The sequence below is a fragment of the Solea solea genome, chromosome 17, assembly GCF_958295425.1.
Source record: "Solea solea chromosome 17, fSolSol10.1, whole genome shotgun sequence".
Lineage (NCBI taxonomy): Eukaryota > Metazoa > Chordata > Actinopteri > Pleuronectiformes > Soleidae > Solea > Solea solea.
The window spans coordinates 6,004,595-6,028,012 of NC_081150.1; the positions used below are offsets into that span (position 1 = coordinate 6,004,595).

The 23,418-nt window shown below is 40.2% G+C and overlaps 2 protein-coding genes and 1 long non-coding RNA gene across 7 annotated transcripts in view; 1 reads left to right on the top strand and 2 right to left on the bottom strand.

Moving 5' to 3' along the window:
- Window positions 1–9,208, bottom strand: part of LOC131443700 (uncharacterized) — a 140,837-nt gene extending 131,629 nt beyond the window's left edge. Inside the window, exons 1-3 of the long non-coding RNA XR_009233662.1 lie at window positions 9,093–9,208; window positions 7,515–7,565; window positions 6,789–6,880 (exon numbers count right to left, since the gene is read on the bottom strand). This is a non-coding gene — a long non-coding RNA (uncharacterized LOC131443700). The remainder of the gene's footprint in view (window positions 1–6,788; window positions 6,881–7,514; window positions 7,566–9,092) is intronic.
- Window positions 8,374–21,352, top strand: agbl5 (AGBL carboxypeptidase 5). Of its 5 annotated transcripts, none has more exons than XM_058613551.1 (17): window positions 8,374–8,465; window positions 9,847–10,142; window positions 10,236–10,407; window positions 10,556–10,722; window positions 10,859–11,036; window positions 11,194–11,372; window positions 11,714–12,227; window positions 12,318–12,487; window positions 13,011–13,146; window positions 13,296–13,513; window positions 13,615–13,817; window positions 14,608–14,784; window positions 18,534–18,643; window positions 18,793–18,845; window positions 18,972–19,165; window positions 19,556–19,686; window positions 19,919–21,352. In XM_058613551.1, the coding sequence occupies exons 2-17, from the start codon at window positions 9,928–9,930 to the stop codon at window positions 19,994–19,996; spliced, it is 2,895 nt and encodes a 964-aa protein (XP_058469534.1). In that variant the 5' UTR covers window positions 8,374–8,465; window positions 9,847–9,927; the 3' UTR covers window positions 19,997–21,352. The 5 variants fall into 5 exon arrangements, with proteins under 5 accessions (XP_058469534.1, XP_058469533.1, XP_058469535.1 ...); XM_058613550.1 differs by lacking the exon at window positions 8,374–8,465 and adding an exon at window positions 8,957–9,046; XM_058613552.1 differs by lacking the exon at window positions 8,374–8,465 and adding an exon at window positions 8,957–9,046 and having other exon boundaries at window positions 18,549–18,643.
- Window positions 21,353–21,774: 422 nt separating this feature from the next.
- On the bottom strand, window positions 21,775–23,154 carry ost4 (oligosaccharyltransferase complex subunit 4 (non-catalytic)). Its single transcript, XM_058613562.1, has 3 exons — window positions 23,065–23,154; window positions 22,084–22,221; window positions 21,775–21,909 (listed from the first exon to the last, which is right to left on the bottom strand). Exon 2 carries the CDS (start codon window positions 22,218–22,220, stop codon window positions 22,107–22,109), a length of 114 nt encoding a protein of 37 aa, XP_058469545.1. The 5' UTR covers window position 22,221; window positions 23,065–23,154; the 3' UTR covers window positions 21,775–21,909; window positions 22,084–22,106.
- Between the last annotated feature and the right edge of the window lie 264 nt (window positions 23,155–23,418).

Genomic DNA, 23,418 nt, shown 5'->3' on the forward strand with positions numbered 1-23,418 from the left:
TTACATTGTAACAAATCTCACATTCAAACCATTATCGTACTCGTTAAATCAGCCCCAAACGACTCTCTTAGTTTGTCAGAATAGCAGCGTTTAGATCTCATTTTGCTCACCAACTGCATTGCACACAGGAAGTCATTTGCTTTATGCCAAGACAGACAGAGGTAACAGCAACACTGTGCAAGTGAGATGGCTGCAAACAGGTGGAAATATGACTTAAAACACAAATATGAACAGTTTCCGATGTGACTTCTCCTGAATGCTTTTTGCCCCCACCTGCCCCTGTACTGCTGCTGTATACAAACAAACACCCGGTCAGTCAGGCCTGATAGTATTGCTTGACAGAGCCCACTTTAGATGAAGGATGCAGCATACAAACGTTACACTGTTTCTGTTCGAGTGGACAAAAGAGAGGCAGATAATATCAACAAAAGAAATCACAAAAAGTTACGCACTGCAGCTTTGAAGCAGATGTGCATTTTGTAATCACATGGAGGCAGAGAGAGGAGCTATAAATACACAAATGACACCTCACAGTATATGTTGATATGTCTAATGTGTTACCTCCTCATTTACATGTAACAACAACACTGGAGTCAGCAACCAACAAATAGGCTACAAGTCAATCTCTGGGCGAGGACTCCTGTAGTCATTATCTACACTGACCCAAAACCCAAACATTGGGCTGGAAGACAAAAGTACTTCATAGTGCTGAGGAGGACTGCAGAGCTTGGTGTAATTATCAAGGAATTTATACATGTGACCTCTTTAACATATCAAATTTGATCCATTGTTAACATAATTTTGATTAGTTCAGCTTTAAACTGAGTTGATGCAAATGTTCTCCCCTGAACTCTTCACTCTAAAAGACTTTATATAAATTACATGCTCTACTTCAATTATCGAGGCCAGCTCAGGTTTAATTTGTAAATATAAACACTGCTGAACAGCAGAGAGCACAGGCTTGAGTGATGATGTCACACCAAAGCCAATTCTGGAGCTGTTCCATAGACTGTGAATAATTGAACAAGTGCAAGGCCAATGTGACAGCCCTCTGTGATTTCACTGGGATGGGTAGACTTTTTTTGATTCATGGTTTTAAGGCCTACAGTCAAATAAAAATCCAGTACTGCCAATGGATCAGAGGAGTATCATTTGTCTTGATATTCAGATTTCCACCTTTTCTTCTTCAACAAGCAACAACTATTTGTCCTGCCCATCACGCTATTGGTTGACCGCTTCATCTTCAGGCACAACATTTAGTAGTTTCCAAAAGTATCACTGTAAAGCACTGGCTTTTTTATTCACCCAGTTTAACCTCTGGAGTCAGTGCTGCAAAACTTGCCAGCTGTGGACAACAGAAAATCTTCATTGAGCACCAGACGGATGGCACCAGGGACAAAGAATAAATTTTCCACATGACCTAACTATATGGCAAGTCATAGCAATGTCTATTTATATTAAAGTCGTGAAAACATTAACTTTTAGGGAAGTCAAGGTGGACATCCATCAGTACAGGGCAGAGCTTTTTAAGTCACGAGGAACACTGCCAGCTCTGCAGTGCTCCTCATGGAGACAGGACAAGGAGGTAGGGACATGAAGCAAGGATCCTCACTGAGATGAAAGAGACAGACGCCTGCATGCTGCTGTTCTGAAAACAGTGGGAAGTCTGCTGATTTTGCAGTAGCAGCAGTGTGTCACACACAGCTCACCGAGGCAATTAAGGTACTTAAAGTGGCAAAATAAACCGACTTTTGAGAGCTAAAGCAGTACATCCTCAAACAGATCCACCAAAATGTCAGAAATATGATATCAGTCTGTTGCTTAGATTCAAGAGACGTGTCACTGTGGCCTCAGCGTGTGATTTGTTAAAAAGTGCCAACTAATGATAGCGTAGCATATGACCTGCACTTTAAGGGGAGACTGAACCACGGTGAGCGTGTACCTGTCGGTACAAAGGCCTCATACTGAAATGCACTATGAAAGCACAAGATGGAGGCCCATACAACTGTGTTTAACCTGTGTGTGTTGTGCATTTTAGCATCATCATTTGCTCTTATAGCTCAGCACACTGCTGTGCAGCTTTAACTTTGGTTTATACTCGTCGCAGCACATCCATCAGACGTCTCTTACTGCTTTAATGTAGCTTATTAGATGCACGGGGTGTGAAAACAAAACTAAAATATGTAAAATATTACACTGTCGTTCATCCGGACAATTTCCTTGTATGCGACCTAAAGGTTTGGGGGTATACTGACGACCATAAACACCTCTGTGGCTGCTCGTAGGGTGCACGCCATCTGCAGATGAAACTTTTCTTCACTCGCATCAAACTTAGCATGTCTGAATGCTATATGCTGTTTTTATACTGCAGATGAAAACTTCCCACTGGGACAATAAAGTCTATCCTATCCTGTAAAAACATTTTTTTGAACTGAGCACTAAACTACTAACTAATTTGATTTCAACTTTTTATATGATTATTTGCATCAATGAGAATCAACTCAAAGGTGAGTTTTAATGAAGGGAAATATAACCTCGACAAGACTAAATTACTGTAGAAATGTAAATATAATCAATAATGACCTTTTTCTCATAAAAGTTTAGTTTTTTTTCCCATGAGTCTATAAATGAAGACATAAATTAAGTCTGGGGTTGGTTGTGACTGTGCCATCCCACTATTTGTGTTCCTTAATGACTTTCTAATTCCTCATCAGTGGGTAGCTAGCCTCCACAGCAGGCAGACAGAGAGCAGTGGCAGGGTGCCATCCAGGAACAGGTGCTCTTCCATGTTGTGCTTATGGTGTCTGTAGGCCTCAATTACATCCTTTAGGTTGCTCTTAAGTTGGAAGTGCTTCAGCGGGTTCAGTGCTTTCTCCCCTCGCAAAACTTTTTCTGATTACATATTTGAGTGCAACGGCAGGTAAATAATCAATTGCTACGTTAATCTGGTAGCAATGCAAGGTGATTGCAATAAGAGTTAGCGGGGAAAAATAGTCCATATAATATTTAGACTGCTACCACTGTCATGTCACATTTGGACTTTTCAACTTGAGCTTCAGTACTTTTTGGATATTGTTTGTATTGCTTTGAAAATGTACATTTATTTTGATTTCTCTGTTGTTGAAAACATCCATCTGAACCAGTGACAGACTCACTTCATGTTGGCAAAATGATTTGTGGTGTGAGCTGTGGGAGAAAAAAAATAGCACTAAATTTTATGTAGGTTATTACAGGCCTTGTGTCAGGATTTTCCTCACATTGCTGGACATAACTACCTACTGTATGTTTTATGTGGAATCATCTCTGCAAGAAATAAAATGATGAATTATGGCAGGGGCACCAGTCATTCCAAAAGCATATTTACATGTGAAATAATGTAAAATAACTGTTACAGTGGAGGGGGAGTATGCAAAAGAAATGACATACAAAATATACTTGAATTGAGTCCTGCAGCTGAATGAATTTTAGTTAAATTTTTTAGTTAAAGTAAAAAAAACACAACACACTTGTTTGCCTCATATAAATAATATATAATAATATACAGTATAAATATTTGTTTACCTGGATACCACACTGCAGACATATGTGTGCATAGCTGCATATGCAGTATATATCTTTTTCATTTGGGTTACCACCATACTGACAATTGCATTGATACAAAAACAGCTCTGTTAATGAAGTGAATAGTTTACTTTTATTTCATTCACTTAAAAAGAAGTTTTTTTCTTCTTCTTTTCCTTTACCATTCATTTCCAGATCTATGCTTCTCTTTAATACCTTACATGTTTGGTCAAGACACTTTCCAGAACCACTTGTCAGCCACGCAATGTAATAGCTTATTATTTACAAGGCAGAGGCCATTATTACAACCTGTACTGCAGGTGACGTACTTGTCATGTTTGCATAAAAGATAAACGGGGGGAAATAAAAAACCTAGATCACATGAGGGAGAAGCAGTTTTAGGACAAACTACAATCAGATCTTGCTCCTCATCACCTTTGTCTTTTTGTATTTTATAATGCTTTGTTGTTTCCGTGATGTGTTTTTATGATGAATTTCATCAAAAGGCATATCACACCACTGCCTTAAAACAGCATGCAGAGGGAGAACAGGTACCACATGCTGTAGTCATTTCTAAACAAATGGATCAACACAAAAATGCCTGTTGCATTTTGTATTATTTGTATACACAAATGGACAAATATGAAGAATTCAAGTATGAACAAAAATCCTCAAGCCACACACACACACACACACAAATAAAAGCCTGTCCACCATAACACTTCTCCAACACAGTGGTCAGACCAATGAACAAAACATAACAGTACACATCTATAGGTCTCCTCTGATCTCACCCAGGAAGGAGACAACACTTCGCATCAATACCCTGTCATCTCACAATGTGGCATCTTCCCCTTTGAAGGTACAGTTGTATTGTTGCAGTTGCTCAGATGTGAAACTCTCGCTTTTATCATCCTGTTTTGGGCAAGGAGGAGAAGAGTGGGAGATGAAGGAAGCTATTTCTTTTTAACTTGGACCCACCAAAGTGAACAGAAACAGTGTGTTGACAGGTGTGTGAAAGGAGCACTGCTGGGGCAACTGGGGAACATCAGAGACCACTTTCGAAGGCTTCATGAAGTCTCTCCGAAGAGAAGCTGCAAAGAGTTCACTGGCAGCAAAGCAACAATAATTTCCTACATATCAGAAGTTAGCAGTGACGGCTTATTCTGGATTCCTGCACATGCTTTAACTGTAGATTATTGCTCTGTCCGATTAATGGCACACACATTTAGGCCTGCTAACATGCACTAGTGCCATCACTTCACCGAAGACTATTTACCCAAAAACCAGAGAGATTTGCTCCTTGTCCTGAATTACCAACCAGCTGTAAACTACAAGTCCCATTCCACAGCAGGAGAATCACTCCTCCCATTAGCCTTGGCATAGTGCCGACTACAAATGTGAGATCATTGGCCGTCAGGAGGCCCAGTTGGGACAAGACCCTCTGTCACTCATGGCGACACATGTCATAAACTCATTGTCTTGCCATCAATCTGGGGACCTAACCACCTCAAAAGCAGATGGAGACCCAGCAGGACAACAGGGGGCCATGCCCTGAGTCTGTGGCCCACACAGAGTGCACACGGCAGGAGTAAAAGGGGCCACAACTATACGCGATCCTCATACCCTAGACTGGACCTCCTGTGGATAAACCTCTGGATGAAGTCCTAATATTGTCCGTGATTAATTAGAAATAGATGTAAGTACCCCACTACTGCTGTGTAAGAAAATGAGCTTGCTTTTGATTTGGACATTTAACTAATTAGATTAATATTTAAAAGTTTATGTCTGCAGACTTTCACCTCTACATCACATAGCCTCAGTAGTGTATCAGCAATTCAACTCTGTGTTGTATCTCTGAGTATACAGTATATGCACGTCTACGACCACAATAAGAAGAAGCATCATTCCCAAGTTCAGGAGTGAAAATACTGATACATTTGGTCTCCAAGAGGTAAAAATGTCTTGCTGATATGTAATGATATTCATAAAGAGACCACCAACTGGGGGCACAGGAAAACCGTTTCTTAGCAACAACATACATGATCTTACAAGGTAAATCTACGGAAATTTTGACTGGGGTGAAAACAATACAGACCTTTAACTAAGCCATTTTGTGAGCCTCCCTATGGCTGATATCAGTGTGTCTTGTCTGGAACAAATCCCACCTACAAATAATGATACATACTGCATATCAGCAAACCCCATGAAGAGAATGCAAGTTTCAGTATATGCGGCTAACCCAAATGTCACACCATGTTAGTTCCTTTTAAAATGTAACATGTGTGATCTCACGTCATTAACATTCCAAACGTCATCAGCATTAATACCAATAATCACTTTGCCACAAACAATTACCTTATAGGCTACATAAAAAAAATCCACATGACAGTTGAGGACAAGTTGCTGCAAAGAGGGCAGTCTTGCTTTAAAGGTCATAAACTGGTCAAACCTGCTGTCAAATTCTTCTTCTCCCTTCAGCACTCGGAAACCATTTCACAGTATCAGTTGTTGAGAAAATTGTGATGGCTCAGGAGCTTTATGTCCATGCAGTGTAATCAACTGTGTCATGGGATTACCTATGATATACTTCCCGGTGTTATGTTATGTTACCCTCATCAAAAAATACAATTTACAATTTTAATAATGCGGAAAGTCATGATTTTCAGTTAATAAAAGACAGCACATGACGTCACCCTACGAGAGGTAACAGGGGCATATGTTTTGAGAAAAGTGCTTTGCGGAAAATTATCAACAACAACAATACAGAAGTACAGAGATCATGATGAAATTACATCCTCACAAATAAATCATAAAAAATTATCTATCAGGACCTCACTGCTATTATCTGGCCTCCAAATCAGTGGTGACAAATGCAGCCGTTCGAAATCCTCATTTTATTTCCCTTGAAGACCGAGACATTTGTAGCGATCACTGAAGGTAAAGAGATAACTGTAATCTGCAGCAGGAGGTTGTCACCGACTGACTGGTGTGTGAACAGTGTGTGAATGTACTCATGCCTTTGCTATGTCTGCAGGAAAAGGCCAGTAGAAAGGCTTCACTGCCCTCTTGTGTTGAAAAGATATGACATCCGTGCAACAGTATCAGTCAACACTGCAACAGGCCTTTCTATGTTTCTACCTAAACATGCTGTGCGTTCCCAGTGTTGTCATATACAGGACACGACAAGATAGGAGAGAGGAGACGGAGAGGCTTCTTTCACGTACCTGATCAGATGAAGCTTGATGGGATGTTTTACAGCGGTCACAAGCGTGGAGCGACTGGTCGGCAGGTCAGACAGCTCAACAGTGGGATGGCTCTGAGGAAGAACAAATTGTGTGGTAAGTCATAACATATGCATTACTTTATTAGTCTCTAGCTGACACTTTTCAATCTAACTGTGATTAGAATTTAAATAGTGTATGTTAACATGAGACCTCTGAGGATTAAGCAGCATACCAGGTCAGATTTTCACTTTCAGAGAATTTCTGAAACACACAGAAATACAGGACAATAATTCATCTTCCTCTAAAAGCAGGCTTTGATGTTTCTTCCAGGAAAGTAAGAGTAACTATAACAACAACAAAAATGTTTTAATGATTTTAAATGTAGCCATTAAATCACAGTCTTACTTGGTATTTACCCTCCTGGATTCAGGTGAAGATTGTCTATAAAATGAGCCACAGATGTCTGACTATTTCACTCCAGACTTCCCAATAGGTGTCTGATTTTAAACTCCACCAGGCTGACACTGATTAGAGGGAACAAGACATTTTCAGACAGAGGAAAGACACATACACTATGTCAATTCTAATCACAGTTAAATGAAAGTCTCACTTGTCGCTCAAAAAGAGGAAGAAGCATTTTTATTCACATACAGTACATAAGAATTATGCCAATGAAAATGTTTACATTCTCTCCATTTTTGGCTTCTCTCTGTTCTGGATACTCACCACTCAGGATGCTGCCTCTCTGCAGATGATGGTTGCAGGATAATGTAATGCCTGAAAAACACGAGAGCAAATAAATGTCACTAAATATGAATAATAATTTATACTTTACAAACCGAGGTATTTGCAAAAAATATACAAATAGGATAAAGAGGATGAATATCACTATAGTGATAATGATATAGTATAGCGTAGTAACATCACAATACAAAGATGAATCCTCTTCTATATTCTATCCATTATGACCTCTGAACATCACTAAAAGAAATTTTGTTTTTCAATTTTCTGTTTGTGTATTCATTGTTAAAACACTATAATGAATTAAATCATTAGCCGTTATTGGCTTATAACTGACCACTCTTTATATGTATCACATTTAACTGATCTTGTTTGTCGCCGATTCAGTCAGTAACTCTAACTGCAAAATGCAGTTGTGACCCCAGGGTAATAAAGTAGACGCACAAGACGGTCATGATTTTGTGTAATTGATGAGTACTATTTAAAATAGTTTTATTATTAATAATTTATTTTACATTCATCTTTGATTTCTGCACTTCTTTATTGACAAACAGTGCCATAAGAATGATGTTGTTCACCCCAATGGTGTAAAATTGTGTTTAAAATGAAAATACTGTTGTCTGTGTACATCTTGTGATAACACCAAATTCAGCATGATTAGAAAATGTGCATTTCCAGCAGAAAATGCTGTGTGAATGGTGTGTGAATGCACTTCCACTGTTGCCTCTGATGCGTATGTGAACTGCACAGATCAAAGGCAGATGAACCACAGGTGCCATGTGAAGGCAAATGAGGGCCCCGTCCATGTTCATTCATTGTCATTGGGGCAAATGGCAGGCAAAGCAGAATAATTCTAAAACTCAGGAATTTTAAAAAGCTGTATATGATGTGCTTGGATGGAAAACACAGAAGCAGAAAAGGAAGATGTAGAAGAAGGTAAGGTAAAGGCAGGCCAGGCTTACTTGGCCACCCGTTTAAGCTTTAATGCATGAATACAAAACAATAGAGACAAAATGAATGGATTACATGCAGGTGACTATTAGACTGTACTGGTGTACAGAAAACAGAATGGAGTAGATTTGAAAAATGGGAGTCTCAAACAGCTGTTTCTGCAGTATGTGCCACCTCCAGATGGTTTTGACTGAAAATCATTCATAAATGAATACAAAACACTATTTAGTGCTGCTGTGCTATGTTCACGTTAGGTAGATATCTCCAATTAATGTGTAATTAACTTTGAAAGAGTAGTACTGTGACGTTATTTAGCCTTTCTGCAGCTATTCTGCACTTAAAACGATTACTTGTATTTATTAATGAGTAAATATACCCCCTCACAATTATAAAAAAAAACATCAGTCACGTTTGTCAAGCCCTAACTAACTGTAGCTAACTAACTAGGGGAACGCAGTGCTCGTTTTTACAGAGAAACTTGAACGCAGCACTCAGAGCAAAGAACTGTGAGGTTGAGGAGGACGGTAAAAACAAAGATGGACATCGACCGAATATAACCGATACTGGTAATTAATTGTGTACAAGCGTTCGTGAAATGTAAATTGCACTGACCGTGACTCGAGGGTAAAAGGGGATGGAGTGACAGGTCGAGCAAAAGGGCTGCTAGTTCGGTAGCTAAGTTAGCCTGAGTAGCATATTAGACACGTACGCTAGCGTTACAAGGTGTGTGTAACCTGAAGGACAGAATACTTAGGCACCATTACTGACATAGCGCTAAATAATAACTAGCATTTTTGTCATAATTGGTATAAACAGAGTGTAGCGTTTGCAGCCGTCACTCCCCTTCCTCGATTTCTCGGTCAGCTGTTGTTGTTGCTCTGTTACTGAAAACCAGACAGCAGCCATTTACTACTTCATCACAAAAGACAGGGGCGCAAACGTATTCTCACACATGATTATGATGATCGGCTATGCATCAGTTCATCTACTATGTGGTACAATGAAAGCAGGGAGCTAGCAGGCAGAATTGGTATGCAAGTGTGTATAATATTGCTTATAATTACATTTTGCGTGTAGTCGTAACGGCCTCGGGGTGTCGCTGTTGAGTGTTGACTCGTAACTAAGCAAGTCGAAATATTATATCTGTAGCTGTAATAGCAATAATAATCTCGTATGTCCCCACACACATTAAGAAACACCATAATTGTTTCTAAGATAAATAAAACATATACATTTTAACAATAACAAAAACAAGACTAAGTAGTTGGTTGTGTCTGATCTTGTCACTTGAACTTATTTCATTACACTTGACAGCACAAACATATCTACACCTTTTATTCATTTTGCTCCATGTTCATTTATACAGGCTGCCAATGTGCCATCGGTGACCAAGACTCAACAAAGAACCCAGGGGGAGAGAGGTGAAAGAGGGTTTAACTCCTGGACCATGGAGGCTTATTTTGGTAATATTGTGTTTGGCTCCAAGTTTGACTCAGGGAACCTGGCTCGTGTGGAGAAGGTGGAGAAGGCTAGCTCAAGCCCTTCTTCCGACACAGCTTCCAGTGGGAGTGCTCCTTTAGTATCAAGCCTCTCCCCTGATTATGAGTTCAATGTGTGGACACAGCCGGACTGTGCTGGCACAGAACATGAGAATGGAAACAGGTTACAAATCTTCAGCTTTTGTTGCACATATTTGTACACAGCCACTGTGCTGCATTACATTCATTTTATTAAGTCACGTTTTTTGTGTTTCAGGTCATGGTTTTACTTCAGTGTACGGGGTGTAGCACCAGGGAAGATACTGAAGATCAATGTGATGAACATGAATAACCAGAGGAAGCTCTACAGCCAGGGCATGACTCCTCTTGTTCGCACTTTACCTGGCAAGAATCGGTGGGAAAGGATTAGAGACAGACCCACAACTGAGGTACACACTCATACACCCTTGGGACTATTAGGAAGAGCATGTGGGCAACAGGAGGCAGAGAGGCAATGGGCCATCAGTCTGGTTCCTGACAGCTATAATAATCTTTCTAATAATATCTCTCATCTTCCGTTCTTCTGTCACTTCCCAGATTAAAGATAACCAGTTCATTCTCTCATTCACTCACCGGCTGTCAGAGGTGCGAGGGGCAACCACCTACTTCTCCTTCTGCTATCCATTCTCTTATAGTGAGAGTCAGGAGATGCTGCAGCAGTTGGATGAGAGTTACCCCAGTGGTGCTCACCTCAGTCCAAGCAGGTAGAATACATACAGCTCACCTAAACACCTGACATTTGATACTACTTATTAAGTAAAATTACCTAAGAATTTGGCCGTTCATCATGTCTGTCTCACTCTCTTTTCTTTTACTCCTTGCAATATCTGTCCCATTCAGTGCTCCAGAAAGTGTGTATTATCACAGGGAGTTGCTATGCCACTCTCTGGATGGCAACAGAGTGGACCTGCTCACTGTGACCAACTGCAATGGGATGCAGGAGCAGAGAGAGCCCCATCTGCCTAAGTTATTTCCAGACACTAACACTCCAAGACCACATCGCTTCTGCAACAAAAGGGTATAACTCAGCTGTACATAAAGTCAACGATTTCGGCTGTAATCTGACACCTTAGATGACACGTAATGACTTAGTATAAAGCCTGCATATGATGTGAAATCACCTAAAATTGTCAAAGTGGTTATTACACTAACCCTTGACATTTGTGTGTTTGCAGGTGTTTTTCCTAAGCAGTCGGGTGCACCCAGGGGAAACTCCCGCATCCTTTGTGTTTAATGGTTTCCTGAATTTTATCTTAAGAAGAGACGACCCGCGAGCTCACACACTTCGAAACATGTTTGTGTTCAAACTCATTCCAATGCTTAACCCAGACGGGGTTGTCCGCGGACACTACAGGTAAGAATGTCATACTCACATACACGTACTGTACATGCACCCTCACAACATCGTACAACAAAGCGATTATCATTTGACACAATCTAGACTAGAAATTACTTTTGTCTCATGACGACATGCTCATTTGTGTCATCATCTGGAATCAAGTCTGGAACAATGTGAATCTAGCACAGTATGTGTGCCATCTGCTCTTTGAACAAACACTTTGTAACAAGTCTGTTATAATAAGTTCACTACAATTAGTCACTGATTATCAGGCACTATTACATAAGGAAAGTGTGTTGTGTGACTTCTATCCTATTGTTTTTGTTAATGGTGAGTGATCTGTGATTCTTCTACAGGACTGACTCCAGAGGAGTGAACTTGAACAGACAATATCTGAACCCCAGCCCTGAGCTGCACCCATCCATCTATGCAGCCAAAACTCTGTTGCTCTACCACCACACACACAATCGCTTGCACAATACACAGTCCAGTACACACTTAAACAACACTACAAACACACAGACTCCTTCCCCCATCAACATCAAACCCACCAGTCAGCACCAAGCTCCTCCCCGCGGAGTCAGCTCGAATCAACGAATTGCAGAGAAAGATGAAAATCCCACACAAACTGAAATTCCCATGGCGATGGAGGAAAATGTCTGGGTTATTACAGAGATGGGGAAAGAAGACAGCTCCTCGAGCTCCTCAGAGACTGTAGCCCCAGTTACTGTAGACGTCCCACAGGTGGAGGAACAGGAATCAATTCCACCTCAGGAGGGGGGTGTGGCTTATTATGTGGACTTACATGGCCATGCCTCCAAACGTGGTTGTTTCATGTATGGAAATAACCTTCCTGATGAGAGCCAGCAGGTCAAAGCATATTTATTCATACCAACCATTCTCAGATTGCTGTCAAACTGCAACACAGCTTCATTGCATTCTTTTTTCCTCTGTCTGCAGGTAGAGAACATGCTGTACCCAAGGCTGATCGCTGTGAACTCTGCCCACTTTGATTTCCCTGCCTGCAACTTTTCTGAGAAAAATATGTATGCACGGGACAAGAGAGATGGGCAGTCGAAGGAAGGCAGTGGTCGGGTGGCAATCCACAAGGCCATAGGGCTGCTGCACAGGTGAGAATTGAATAAATACACACTGCTTCAACAGTTTAAATAGCAAAAATCAACAATTAAAGGGAGATCAAAAATTCATTGCTGGGTAATTATCCCATTGTTAGTGATGTATCTTTTCATATGTTGTAATTAGATAACATCTATTTATTGGCTAAGTATTGAATATATTATTGCAGAATCAGCTGTTGCAACCATTAAGCCTTGTTTCCTTCAAGCGGTTTAGTACAGAACAGTACACCCTGCTCTGAGTTGCGTTTCCATTGCTGGATGTGTGGGCCAGATCTGTAAATTATGTAGCTGTTTACATAATGGGTCATCTATGTAAGTAGTTTAACGCCATACCAGCACGACACAGTGTAGCTCGCCAACTAATCTCTGTCGAAGAGGGCAATACAGTAAACAAATTACATACATAATACATACTCGTGCTAGTTTCCATTTGACAACGAGAACGCACATTATTGTGTACCCTACCACACTAAACAGGGCCCTAGTCACATATCTGTTATTGGTTTCCCAACAGCTACACTTTGGAGTGCAACTACAACACAGGTAAAACCATGAACACCATCCCACCTGCCTGTCATGACAACGGACGGGCGACCCCACCTCCACATTCATCATTCCCTCCAAAATACACTCCAGAGATATTTGAACAGGTAGGAGGACATAATCTTTTTTTGGGTGGGAAATTGATTTGCCTAGATTTTAGTTTTTCTGAGGTAACAAATTGCATCAGGGGTTTTACTACAGTGTGCTTTTAAGGTTTATGATATTTGTAAATAACACTTTATCTAATGTGCATCAGGTGGGGCGTGCTGTGGCCATCTCAGCTCTGGATATGCTGGAGTGTAACCCCTGGTCACGGCTGGTTCTGTCAGAGTACAGCTGCCTAACAAATCTTCGAGCCTGGATCCTCAAGCACGTCCGCAACACCAAAGGCCTGAATACAAACATGCATGCCCACCCTCCAACAAGACCACACCACAATGGCAGTAAGGCTTCACCACCAAAAGGTTTCAACAAGTGAGTTCAGACAAAGACACCAGGCAAAAATGTACACTGAAGTGTACATTTGTGCTATTTATGTAAAAGATGTTGTTTTTTTAATGTGATTTTCCTGGTAGCTTTCTGTCTGGCTCCACCTCTGAGAACACGCTCAACCGCGTTCGATGCAACAGCCACAGCAGCAGCAGCCAAACACCCTCTCCCAAGATGCACAGCTCTCCAAGCTTTACTTTTGGCTGCCCTCCACCCCGGACTCACTCGCAGCACAATAGCACACACACAAGAGGACGTGGCAGCAACAAGACACTCGTACCGGTCAGGGGTAAGCTGATCTCTCAACAATCTGCATGTCTTGCTGGTTAGTATTTTGTATCACCTCTGACGGTGTCAGTTGACTCTTCTCTTTAAATCTCAACATTGCATATTCTATCTGGAGTCTTGTTTTTTCTGCTGTCCTCTATTTTTTTTGTACCATTGTAGATGATTGGAGCTTGGGACACTTGTTTTTTTGAGAATTGAACAAATGGATTCCCATCCTGGATGTGTCTGCCCTGTAGTATCTGCATGACCCAAGCATGACACACACACCCCCCCCCACCTGCTACTTGTGCATGCATTTTGTGGCCTCGCTGACATTAGTTGTGCCCAGAGTGAGGATGAAACTACATTTTTCATCAGTTTTCATGAGCCTTGTTCTTAGGCACAACAATAAATTGTTTATGCAGTTGGAAACTGAAATATCTCTAAATAAATCAAAGTTTAATCAAAATTTAATTGAATTTTGAAAATTTAATAAAAACAGGACATTCTGAACTGGAGTCAGATTGGTTCAGGGAATCGGCAGCAATACCCAGCCCTACTTGTTTTCAGCTCAGACGACATATAGCATATGTTCCTACCTCACAATTTTATTCCATTCTATAATTCCAAATCACAACATACGTTATCTCAAGGCACTCAAAACACAAGGTTGATTCCTTACAATATTCTCAATGTATCCCGTTAGTTTCCAACATCTGTTGTGCCTCAGCCCATGGCTCTTGTAAATATTCATATTGCACACAATCGTTGCACGTCGTTGAGCTGGTGTGTGTGTGTCTTCCTCTCTGTAGACCCTAAGCCTCAAGAGAAGAGACGCCCCCCCCACCACCGCTCCGTCCTACAGTCTCCCAGCAACAGCCACACTCCCTCACGCCCCCCACTCTCACCCCCTTCCTCCTCCTCCTCCTCGTCTTCCTCAGTGTGTGCTGCAGGCTCCTGTCCCCTCCCGGCCTCCGTCAGTATGACAGGTCTGTACACACTCCAGCCCCCCAGCCTCTCCACTTTGCTCCCCTCCCTGCAGGCTCTGCCTCGACCCGGGCTTCTCTCCAAACTGAGCCCCCTGCTCCTTCAGAGCCTACCGCCAGCCAGTACCACTCCAACTGGGCCCACCCAGGACTGAAACAATCCTAACCTTTTACCGTTATGACCTCCGTGTGTGGGGGTGGGGGGGTGGGTAGTGGGAGTAGGCCAAGTGACCCTGTTTAGACCTGGTATTAACATTCCTTGAGTGATCCGAACACGGACAGATCGTGCTACCGCTACACACAGGTCTGAACACTACCAATCCCTTCAGAATGCGTCCTCAAATCAAAAAACACATTCAGACACATTCGTGAGCATGCATGAATCCATCCTCAGCCTGTATTAGAGAAAACTTATTTCATGTTACACACCACTGAATTCACCTTTTTATACCCAAATCAAGCATAACATTCAACCACTAAAACAAATGTTTCTGTTAAGGAAGGCAAACAAATGACTATGTTTTCACATCTTAATCAAGAAATAATAAGGTTGTTTACTATTTTTTCAGTTTTTTTGTAAAACAGTACATTTGAAAATTCATGGATAACAATAATAATTATATTTTAGCATTATGAATATCATTAACTGGTGTATTGACCATTACAGAAACATAAAAAATGACTCTGTTAAAACACTGTTAATGTAGGGCAGCTGTGTGGCTTTGGGTGGTGGTCTGTTTGTTAAGGACTGTATCTGTTTATTATGTTCAAACAGATATGATATCAGTGTAAATTTGAATGAAGGGACGGGGACACCAGATCCGATCACATGTGGTCACAGAAGACACATCCAGGACACATTTTAACGCCGGAGTGATCAGTCGTACTTAGGGCTGTCTGCGTGTAATTGGATTGCTGAGGATATCAATACCAGGTCTGAATGGGGCTTTGTAGGTTAAGAGCAGATCACTATCACATGCGTGTGTGACTGACTGAAACATTATTGGTGCTAGCTCTTGTAAAATTCTCCTCAAATATTCTGCACATATCTGCATAATTACATGTGTCTGCAGTATTAGCACCTTAGAATAAATAATACACTTGAGAGCGCCGAGAGCTCCTCTGGTATCGTCATGTTGAATGAAAAGTTTCAACATAAATAAATCAAACTTGTGTGACACACACACACACACACACACACACACGCACACGCACACGCACACACACACACACACACACACACACACACACACACAAAAAAAACCCTGGGACAGTGAGTCAGTGATATTACAGTGGGAATATGTAACAAAGAGACACAATTGCTTGGCTACATAATTTCCATTGTGCCCTACTACTTGCAGTATGTAAATATTATTAGTATGCATTGATATTTGAAATATTATACTAATGGAGTATATTACAATGAGTAAGTCTCTTTTTAAGTGTATATATACAACTAATAAGCTAAGAGGAATTACCACATTACTGTGCTGATATTTGGGAAATAGCCAGGGCTATCAATTTTTAAATGTTATCTTAAAATCACTGTCACTCTTACAAGTAGCTGTACTTTGAATTATTTTGCGTTGTTGCACTTATTTATTGGTTTTATTTATTTATTTATTTATTTATTTGGAGAAGAAAAAAAAAGCAACAGGTTTTGCTAAATTAGTGGTGGCTTCTGTTCTCTGATGTATTGTGTCTTTGTATTTCACTCTATAACTCTATAATGTGTGTACTGTACGTAAAACAGGTCACAGGCCGATCTCACCGTCCCTTTATGGTTACTTCTGTGCTCCAAATCGGTCGTGGCTCCTGTAATCTGCATTTAATGTCTTGTGGTATTTAAAAGGCCTGTTGTTTCATTTTTATATTTATATACAAGTATGCAGTTCCTCCTTTCTGTGATAATTATTTCAACCTCTTTACCATTCCAGTGTCAGTCCAGTCTTGGTCCTGACGCTAAGATATTCACAGTAGCCTACTGCCAGAAACCTCACGTGGACCATTGCTGGTTTTAAATCCTTATGGATGGTGGAACCACAGAATTGTCAAAATAAGAATTGTGTCATGGAGCTGTTTGCCAACAAGCAATATCATTTAATACTATTTGTTTGTCAGAAGAGTGTTGCAAAGTCCAGCAGGCAAGTGTCAATAATTTTTCTAATACCAAATCCAGTATTGGTTTTGGTGTAAATAAAGTGTATAGTTTTTAAATTTTAATACATGTTTCATCTAGCAGGTGAGACATTCACCATTATTTATTAAAACACATATGTGTGTGTGTGTTTGTTGTATAAATTGAATGTGGCAGGCGCGTAGTAGTAAAAAAAAGTTGATATATTTTGTGGTTAGCCGAGATGAGATATTATCTTGTTGTCCTTGGTGTTTTGTGTAAGCCTTGAGGATAATTTGTGGAATTATAGTTATTTGTCTGTAATTCATTTTTGTGTGCTGTCGTCAAAGAATTTGATGATGGTGTGTGTTGTAAGACCAGCCGTTTTAGATGCACTGAAGTTGCCGAGGTGGAACATTTGTGATCTGACATATGATTGATTGGATCAAAATAGCTTTCAGAACATTTGGCCTTGCCTTGCCGTAGCTATTGTCTGTCCCAGTGCTGTGCATCATCGTTGTCATGGTGTGCCTTCCTCTATTGTAAACAGTACGTCTAAAAAGGCTGCACTCATTCTTTTTTTTTTTTAACCAGAATTATATTGTTATTTAGAACCCCTGAAAGATGTAATATGTAAACAATGGAAGAATGTTCTCTATATTTTTGATGATTTTGAGTTTGCTGGCCAAAAATAATGAATGGTTTAAAAAAAAAAAAAAAAACATTACAACGGATTACAATAAGTTAAAGGGGCATATGTAGGACTTAGAGAAGGCAGCTAATTTGAGCAGAGGTCAAATAAGAACTGATGATTCTCTTGCACACTATCCTCTCATACAGTGATGTTTGATAGTTTTTCCAAACTAGAGCCCTGACATCTAAGCAGTTTGTGATCACATTCCTAATTTACTACGAGGAGTGAAAATGGGATTTCGGAGACAATGTTGTTTTTATACTCTTTTCATATATCACTTTAGTGGTTTTCATCCTGCATAGTGAAGACAATGGATAAGGAGCTTTCAGCTGAGAACAGTTTTGGAGCGATGCGGGGAAATGCACTGTAGTTGTATTCTGCTTCCTCACTGTGAACTTTGTCCTGCTGTTTCCCCACTGTTTCAAACTTAAATGTCCTCATCCTGAATAACAAAAAAAGCTGTGTGCATAGTCACATTCCCATTAAGTCTCCCTGCTTTATACTTTCCTTCACTGTGGTGCTAACCTTCTTTACCAGACTTGGGTTAAGTGTTTGTCTGTGTAACATCTTTAAGAGTATCACCTTCTTGAATGTGCTGCTGTCCTTTTGCTGCCTCTCTGTTTAACCTCTGGAATAAAATATATATATATATATATATATCCTTTTGTGAAGCAACTTCTCTGTGCGAGTGTTCTACTCTCTATTCATTCTTTTGACTCTAATCATGTAGAGCACAGGTCAAAGGTGAAAGTAAGACCTCAGGAAATTGATCATTGAAGTGTTGACATATATCAAATAGCATGTGTTACATTTCGTATTACTTGTTATTGTGCTATAAAATGATGTTAATTTCCCAATGTTGCAATGCTCAGATGCCACCCACCGTTTCTCCATTCCTGGTTTTCTTGTCTTCATTTTCATTCCCCGTCATGTGCTTAACAGGCATCATCTTTCCAGACTTTCAGGCAGGTGGAACCAGTTCAGAGCGTCCGTCCAAAATACCATTTCCCATGCGTCCTGGGCGTGTGGCGAAAGGCTGCCGGAGTCTATTGGTAGGCCGTCACTCCACAGAAGCCTGTATAGAGTTTAGCAGACTTGTGGCTCACATACACACACAATGCAAACTCTCCTCATTTTACCTAATTTTACCTCATTTGTGTTTAAATATGTATAGCTTATATAAATCTTTTGGTTTACACAGGTTGCTAAAGTCTCCGGGCCTGAACACATCCTTTCCTCCATCAAACTTACCAAGTGAGTTCAAGAAAACACAGATAAGATTACACATATGTGTTGTATACTACATGACCCTCTTTAATATATGCTATGACGACTTTTCCATTAGTGGTTAAAATATTAACCTCTTCACTACCTGCCCAGGTGTGACCTGCAACCGCACGTGAGCTGCATCACCATCCGGAAGCCGGGGTCAATGGACAGCCCATCCACACGTGGCAGTAAAACAAAACCGGTTGGCAATACTCATTCCTCATCTGGAGGAAAAGAGGAGTCGGCCGCCATCAAAGTCTGGAAGCTGCTTCGACCAGGTCTCCACCGACACCTGTCACTGTCAGGTACCTATATATACATGAAATGGTTTCCACTCTATTTGTCAACTGACTAAGGATTAGATGTTTTGCACTCGAACTTATTAGAAAGGATGGATTCAACATGACCTCAGCTGCATTACTAGAAAGTATATCACTTAATTGTATCCGCTCTAAAAGTTAAAGGGTTTCTTCTTGGTCCATATCTACCAAGTTTCAAGAGAATCAGCTCAGTAGCGTTATTTAATTTTGCCTCATTTGTGGAGCATTTTATTGTCTTTCAGGTCATTATATTGGTTGTATGCCTCTTAACTTGGAATCTCTAAACTGCTGATGCCCATTTTTATACTTATGTTGGGTATAAACTGCACGATACATATAAACAAATAAGATAATCGTTTGCGTTTCTCTGGTCAGGTGTATCAGGGAAAGACGGTGCCATACAGCTGGCCTCCAAAGCACTTCTGAAGGACACAGACAACCATCTACACTGCAAGGACTGTGCCATCATAAAGGCTGCACCAGAGACAGATGAGATACTGCAACAGGTGAAAACCAATATGCACACTTTGTGTCAAATATAATTTAACATGTGACCTCTGTCAAACTTGGGGCATATGATAACCTAAATGCCCAGAAATGTCATCCAAATTCCTCTTTGAGAGAAGCTGCTCACAGACAAACATACAGACAAATACAGTCAAAAACATCACCTGCTTGGTGGGCGTAATTAAAGTAAGACAAATGACTTTACCAGGCTGTGCCATGTTGTCTTTGAAGGTTGATGAAACTCCAGTGAGTCCGCTGCCGGAGCCTGTCGGTATGGGTGACACAGTGACCCTCTGTGGAGAAGCCTAGGAACTGCAGAGGAGGAAGAGGCACTTGTATACGACACCAATTTTTAAATCATAACCATTCAAAACAGGCATTATATCAGACTGACTAAACTGTGCAATATGTTTTTTTTATTATTATTTTATATATTCAGTTTCCTGAATATCGTTACCAGTACATAGTTAAAGGTTATAATTCCCTACAACTGTGCGGCTCAATACCTACAAACTGCTCAGTACATACCTTCCCTGAAGTCACAGGGGGTGAAGTGCCTTGCTCAATGACACCATAACGGTGAAGCACACATGTGAAATATCTCTTAACATTTCAGTTACTCTTAGTGTCCCTCATATTTGTGTTTTTTGCCACTTTACTATTTTCCTTCTGCTGCTCTCTCCCTCAAACGGATAGTGAACACAGTCTGACAAGTATTCCTATATACACTGATGAGTATACTGCATGCCACAGTCAGCCACTCGTTACATTAGAGGTTGACTTCTAGTCTCACTTAAGAGCACAATGGCACCTTGTACAGCTTCCTTTACGTCCTTTTTGTATTTTAAAACAATGTGAGAGCGAAGTGTGTATTGATTTCAAAAGTCCTTTGCGCTTTGTATGTTACTCATAAAAAGGTATTCACCATTCATTTTACCATACTGTTCACCAGAACCGAAACTGGAATGTCTAATTGTGGAGTCACAATTATCCAAAACGCAAAACAGTCAGTGAGCAAGTCTGTCATTCATTTGACACCACTGACACAAGTACAAAAAATTCCGAGTAGACAGTATGAGATTCGGGACAGATGTACATCTTACATGGGACCACCCTCAGTGTGTGCATGTGCACATGGCTCTCGTGAAGGAGGCCAACAAAAACAAACCCATCATGAACCCCTTTGTTGTTATCATGTAAAGAAACCTCTCCAGAGCAGGTCAAGGAGGCCTTGTGGAGCTGGAGGGTTAAAGAAAGGCAGCTAAACACAAAGAAATTCCAAAAGCAAATCCATGTGTCATCTACAAAAGAGCTATAAACCTTTACTTTCCAAAATTCCCAGGTTGATGTGGATGTAAAACAAATATATAGCTGTAGTTGTTCACATTCCCTCTTAGAACAGTGATTTGAAAAGAAGATCAATCATTTTGTTACTTAGAATTAACATGGTAAAATTTGACTTCAGATTTTTCCTTTTTTTGGAATTTTGTTGAAATTAAACCCAAGATGGGATTCTACTTTTATGGATATTGGACAATATTTCGTACATACTTGTATTACACCAGTGTTGTGTGTGTTTTGTTCACATGAGACAATCTGACTGAGATTATACTATGTTGGAACTTAAAAGAAATGTGATGTGTAAATAAATGATCTTTGAAAACACCAAGTGTGCATTTACTTTTGTGAGAACATCCATCTTCTACCACTTGAAGCTCCACCTGAGGGTCACGGGGGTGCTGTGCTAATCTCAGCTGACATAGGGCGTTAGGCGGGGTACACCCTGGACAGATCACCAGTCCATCACAGGGACACATATGGAGACAAACCACCATCCACTCTCACACCTATGGTCAATTTAGAGTGTCCAATTGACCTAATCCCCATTTGTGAGTACAATGAAGTGATAATGGAATTGTGTTATTTCAGTTTTACCTTGTAATACATTTGCAAAGATTTTTTTTAATTTATTTTCACATTGGCTTTATGAAACCGAGTGTACATTGTTGAGCAAAAGGCTGAAACGTAAAAGGGTCTGAATACACAGTACATATGGGTGACAGGAATTAACTGAAAATCAATGCAAATGTACTGCATGTGTTTTTATTACAAAAAGAACATACACCACTGTGCAACCATAGCAACATAGAAATTCATCTCTTGGAAAGAAGGATGGAAGTTGGGGAATGTTTCCAAGGTGGTGGCTTTGATTCCCATCTCATCTGTGGGGAGAAAAAGACATTCAAATGTGTCCGTGTGTCTAACCACATTATTACACTGATGTTCACAAAAGCTATATGGGCCATGTTGGCCTTTCAATTCTGGAACAATATGGAATAGTACTGACAAAAAAGTGACATGGTGAACCATCTTCAGCAAACAAAGATTGCACTCACCTCTCCGGTCATATTGGCGGACTCTACTCCTGCTTTTTGGGGTTATTGACAGCAACGTAGTGATACAACACAACTAACAGGAACAACGACACGCCAAGCATGTTGGCAAATATGGCCAGCTGCACGTCTGTCACCATTCTGCAGAGGATAAAGAAACTCAGTGGAGCAAGTGCAAGACTGCTATTTGTTTTTAAGTAGCTTTAGCAACTGGGTGAAGGAGGTATAGACGTTTTATATAATGCACTGACAGGTTTCTAAGTCTAGTTTGTGACATTTGAAAGTATTATAGGATATGGTTGACTTTATCACCCTCTTATTTTGGACAAAGTGGTGCTGGCAAACAGATCAATAGATAATATATCACAACTGAGAAATAGATAAGTAGTTAAAATGCACAGATAACAAAAATAGATATATGTGGATATATACAGAAGAATAAATGGGAAGAAAACAACTAATTGCCAACAACAAATTTACACATGGCTACATACTGTATTGTATAGTAAGACATACAATAATAAGTCGTTATAGGGACTTTTCTCTAAGTTAATGCAACATAGTAGGTCATACGATACCTCCGGTAAACATATACATTTTAAATGATAAAAAGAAAAGGACATGTCTCAGAACATTAGTAGATAACCGATCTGCTTAAATCAACGTTAAAGTCGATCACAAACTCGGGCTTGAATATTCCATATTTACATTCCGATCACGTCGACACACACGTAGATGATTATTTTAATTTTCATTATAAATGTGGGCACAATTGTAGATGTTTTTTGACAAACTAAAGGGTCAATTTGGTGAAAGAACAATCGTTTGTGTCAGGTTAGTTAGCTAGCTAGCTAACTAGCTAGCCGACTAACAGAACTCACACAGGTTAAACAAGCAAATACGACGTATAGTAGACGCGGAGCCTTACAAACAATAGCATGGAGAAACACACTGCAGTGCAGTTTCATTGATGTTATAACTCACGTTATTCCTTTATTGAGGATTGACTCTCGGCTGCACTGAAGCCCCAGTAGATCAGCAGCAGGAAAGAAGAAAAATCTTGTTTCCGGTTGACTGGGAAAGACACGTCACGTTATAGAGCGTCGTAGAAATAGGTTTTCTCTCATTGATAAACCACGATATGTGCATTTGGGGTAAAAAAAAATCGTCGTCTTTGATCTTCCCTCAGTAAATTGCATATAAAGCAGAAATACTGTAAATATATTTTGTGCAATATTTATCTTAACATGCAGTTTTTCTCCCACAGTAAATGCACTGAAAACAAATCAGAACATGTACAATGCAGAACAATAGCATTGGTGACAAAACAACAGTACA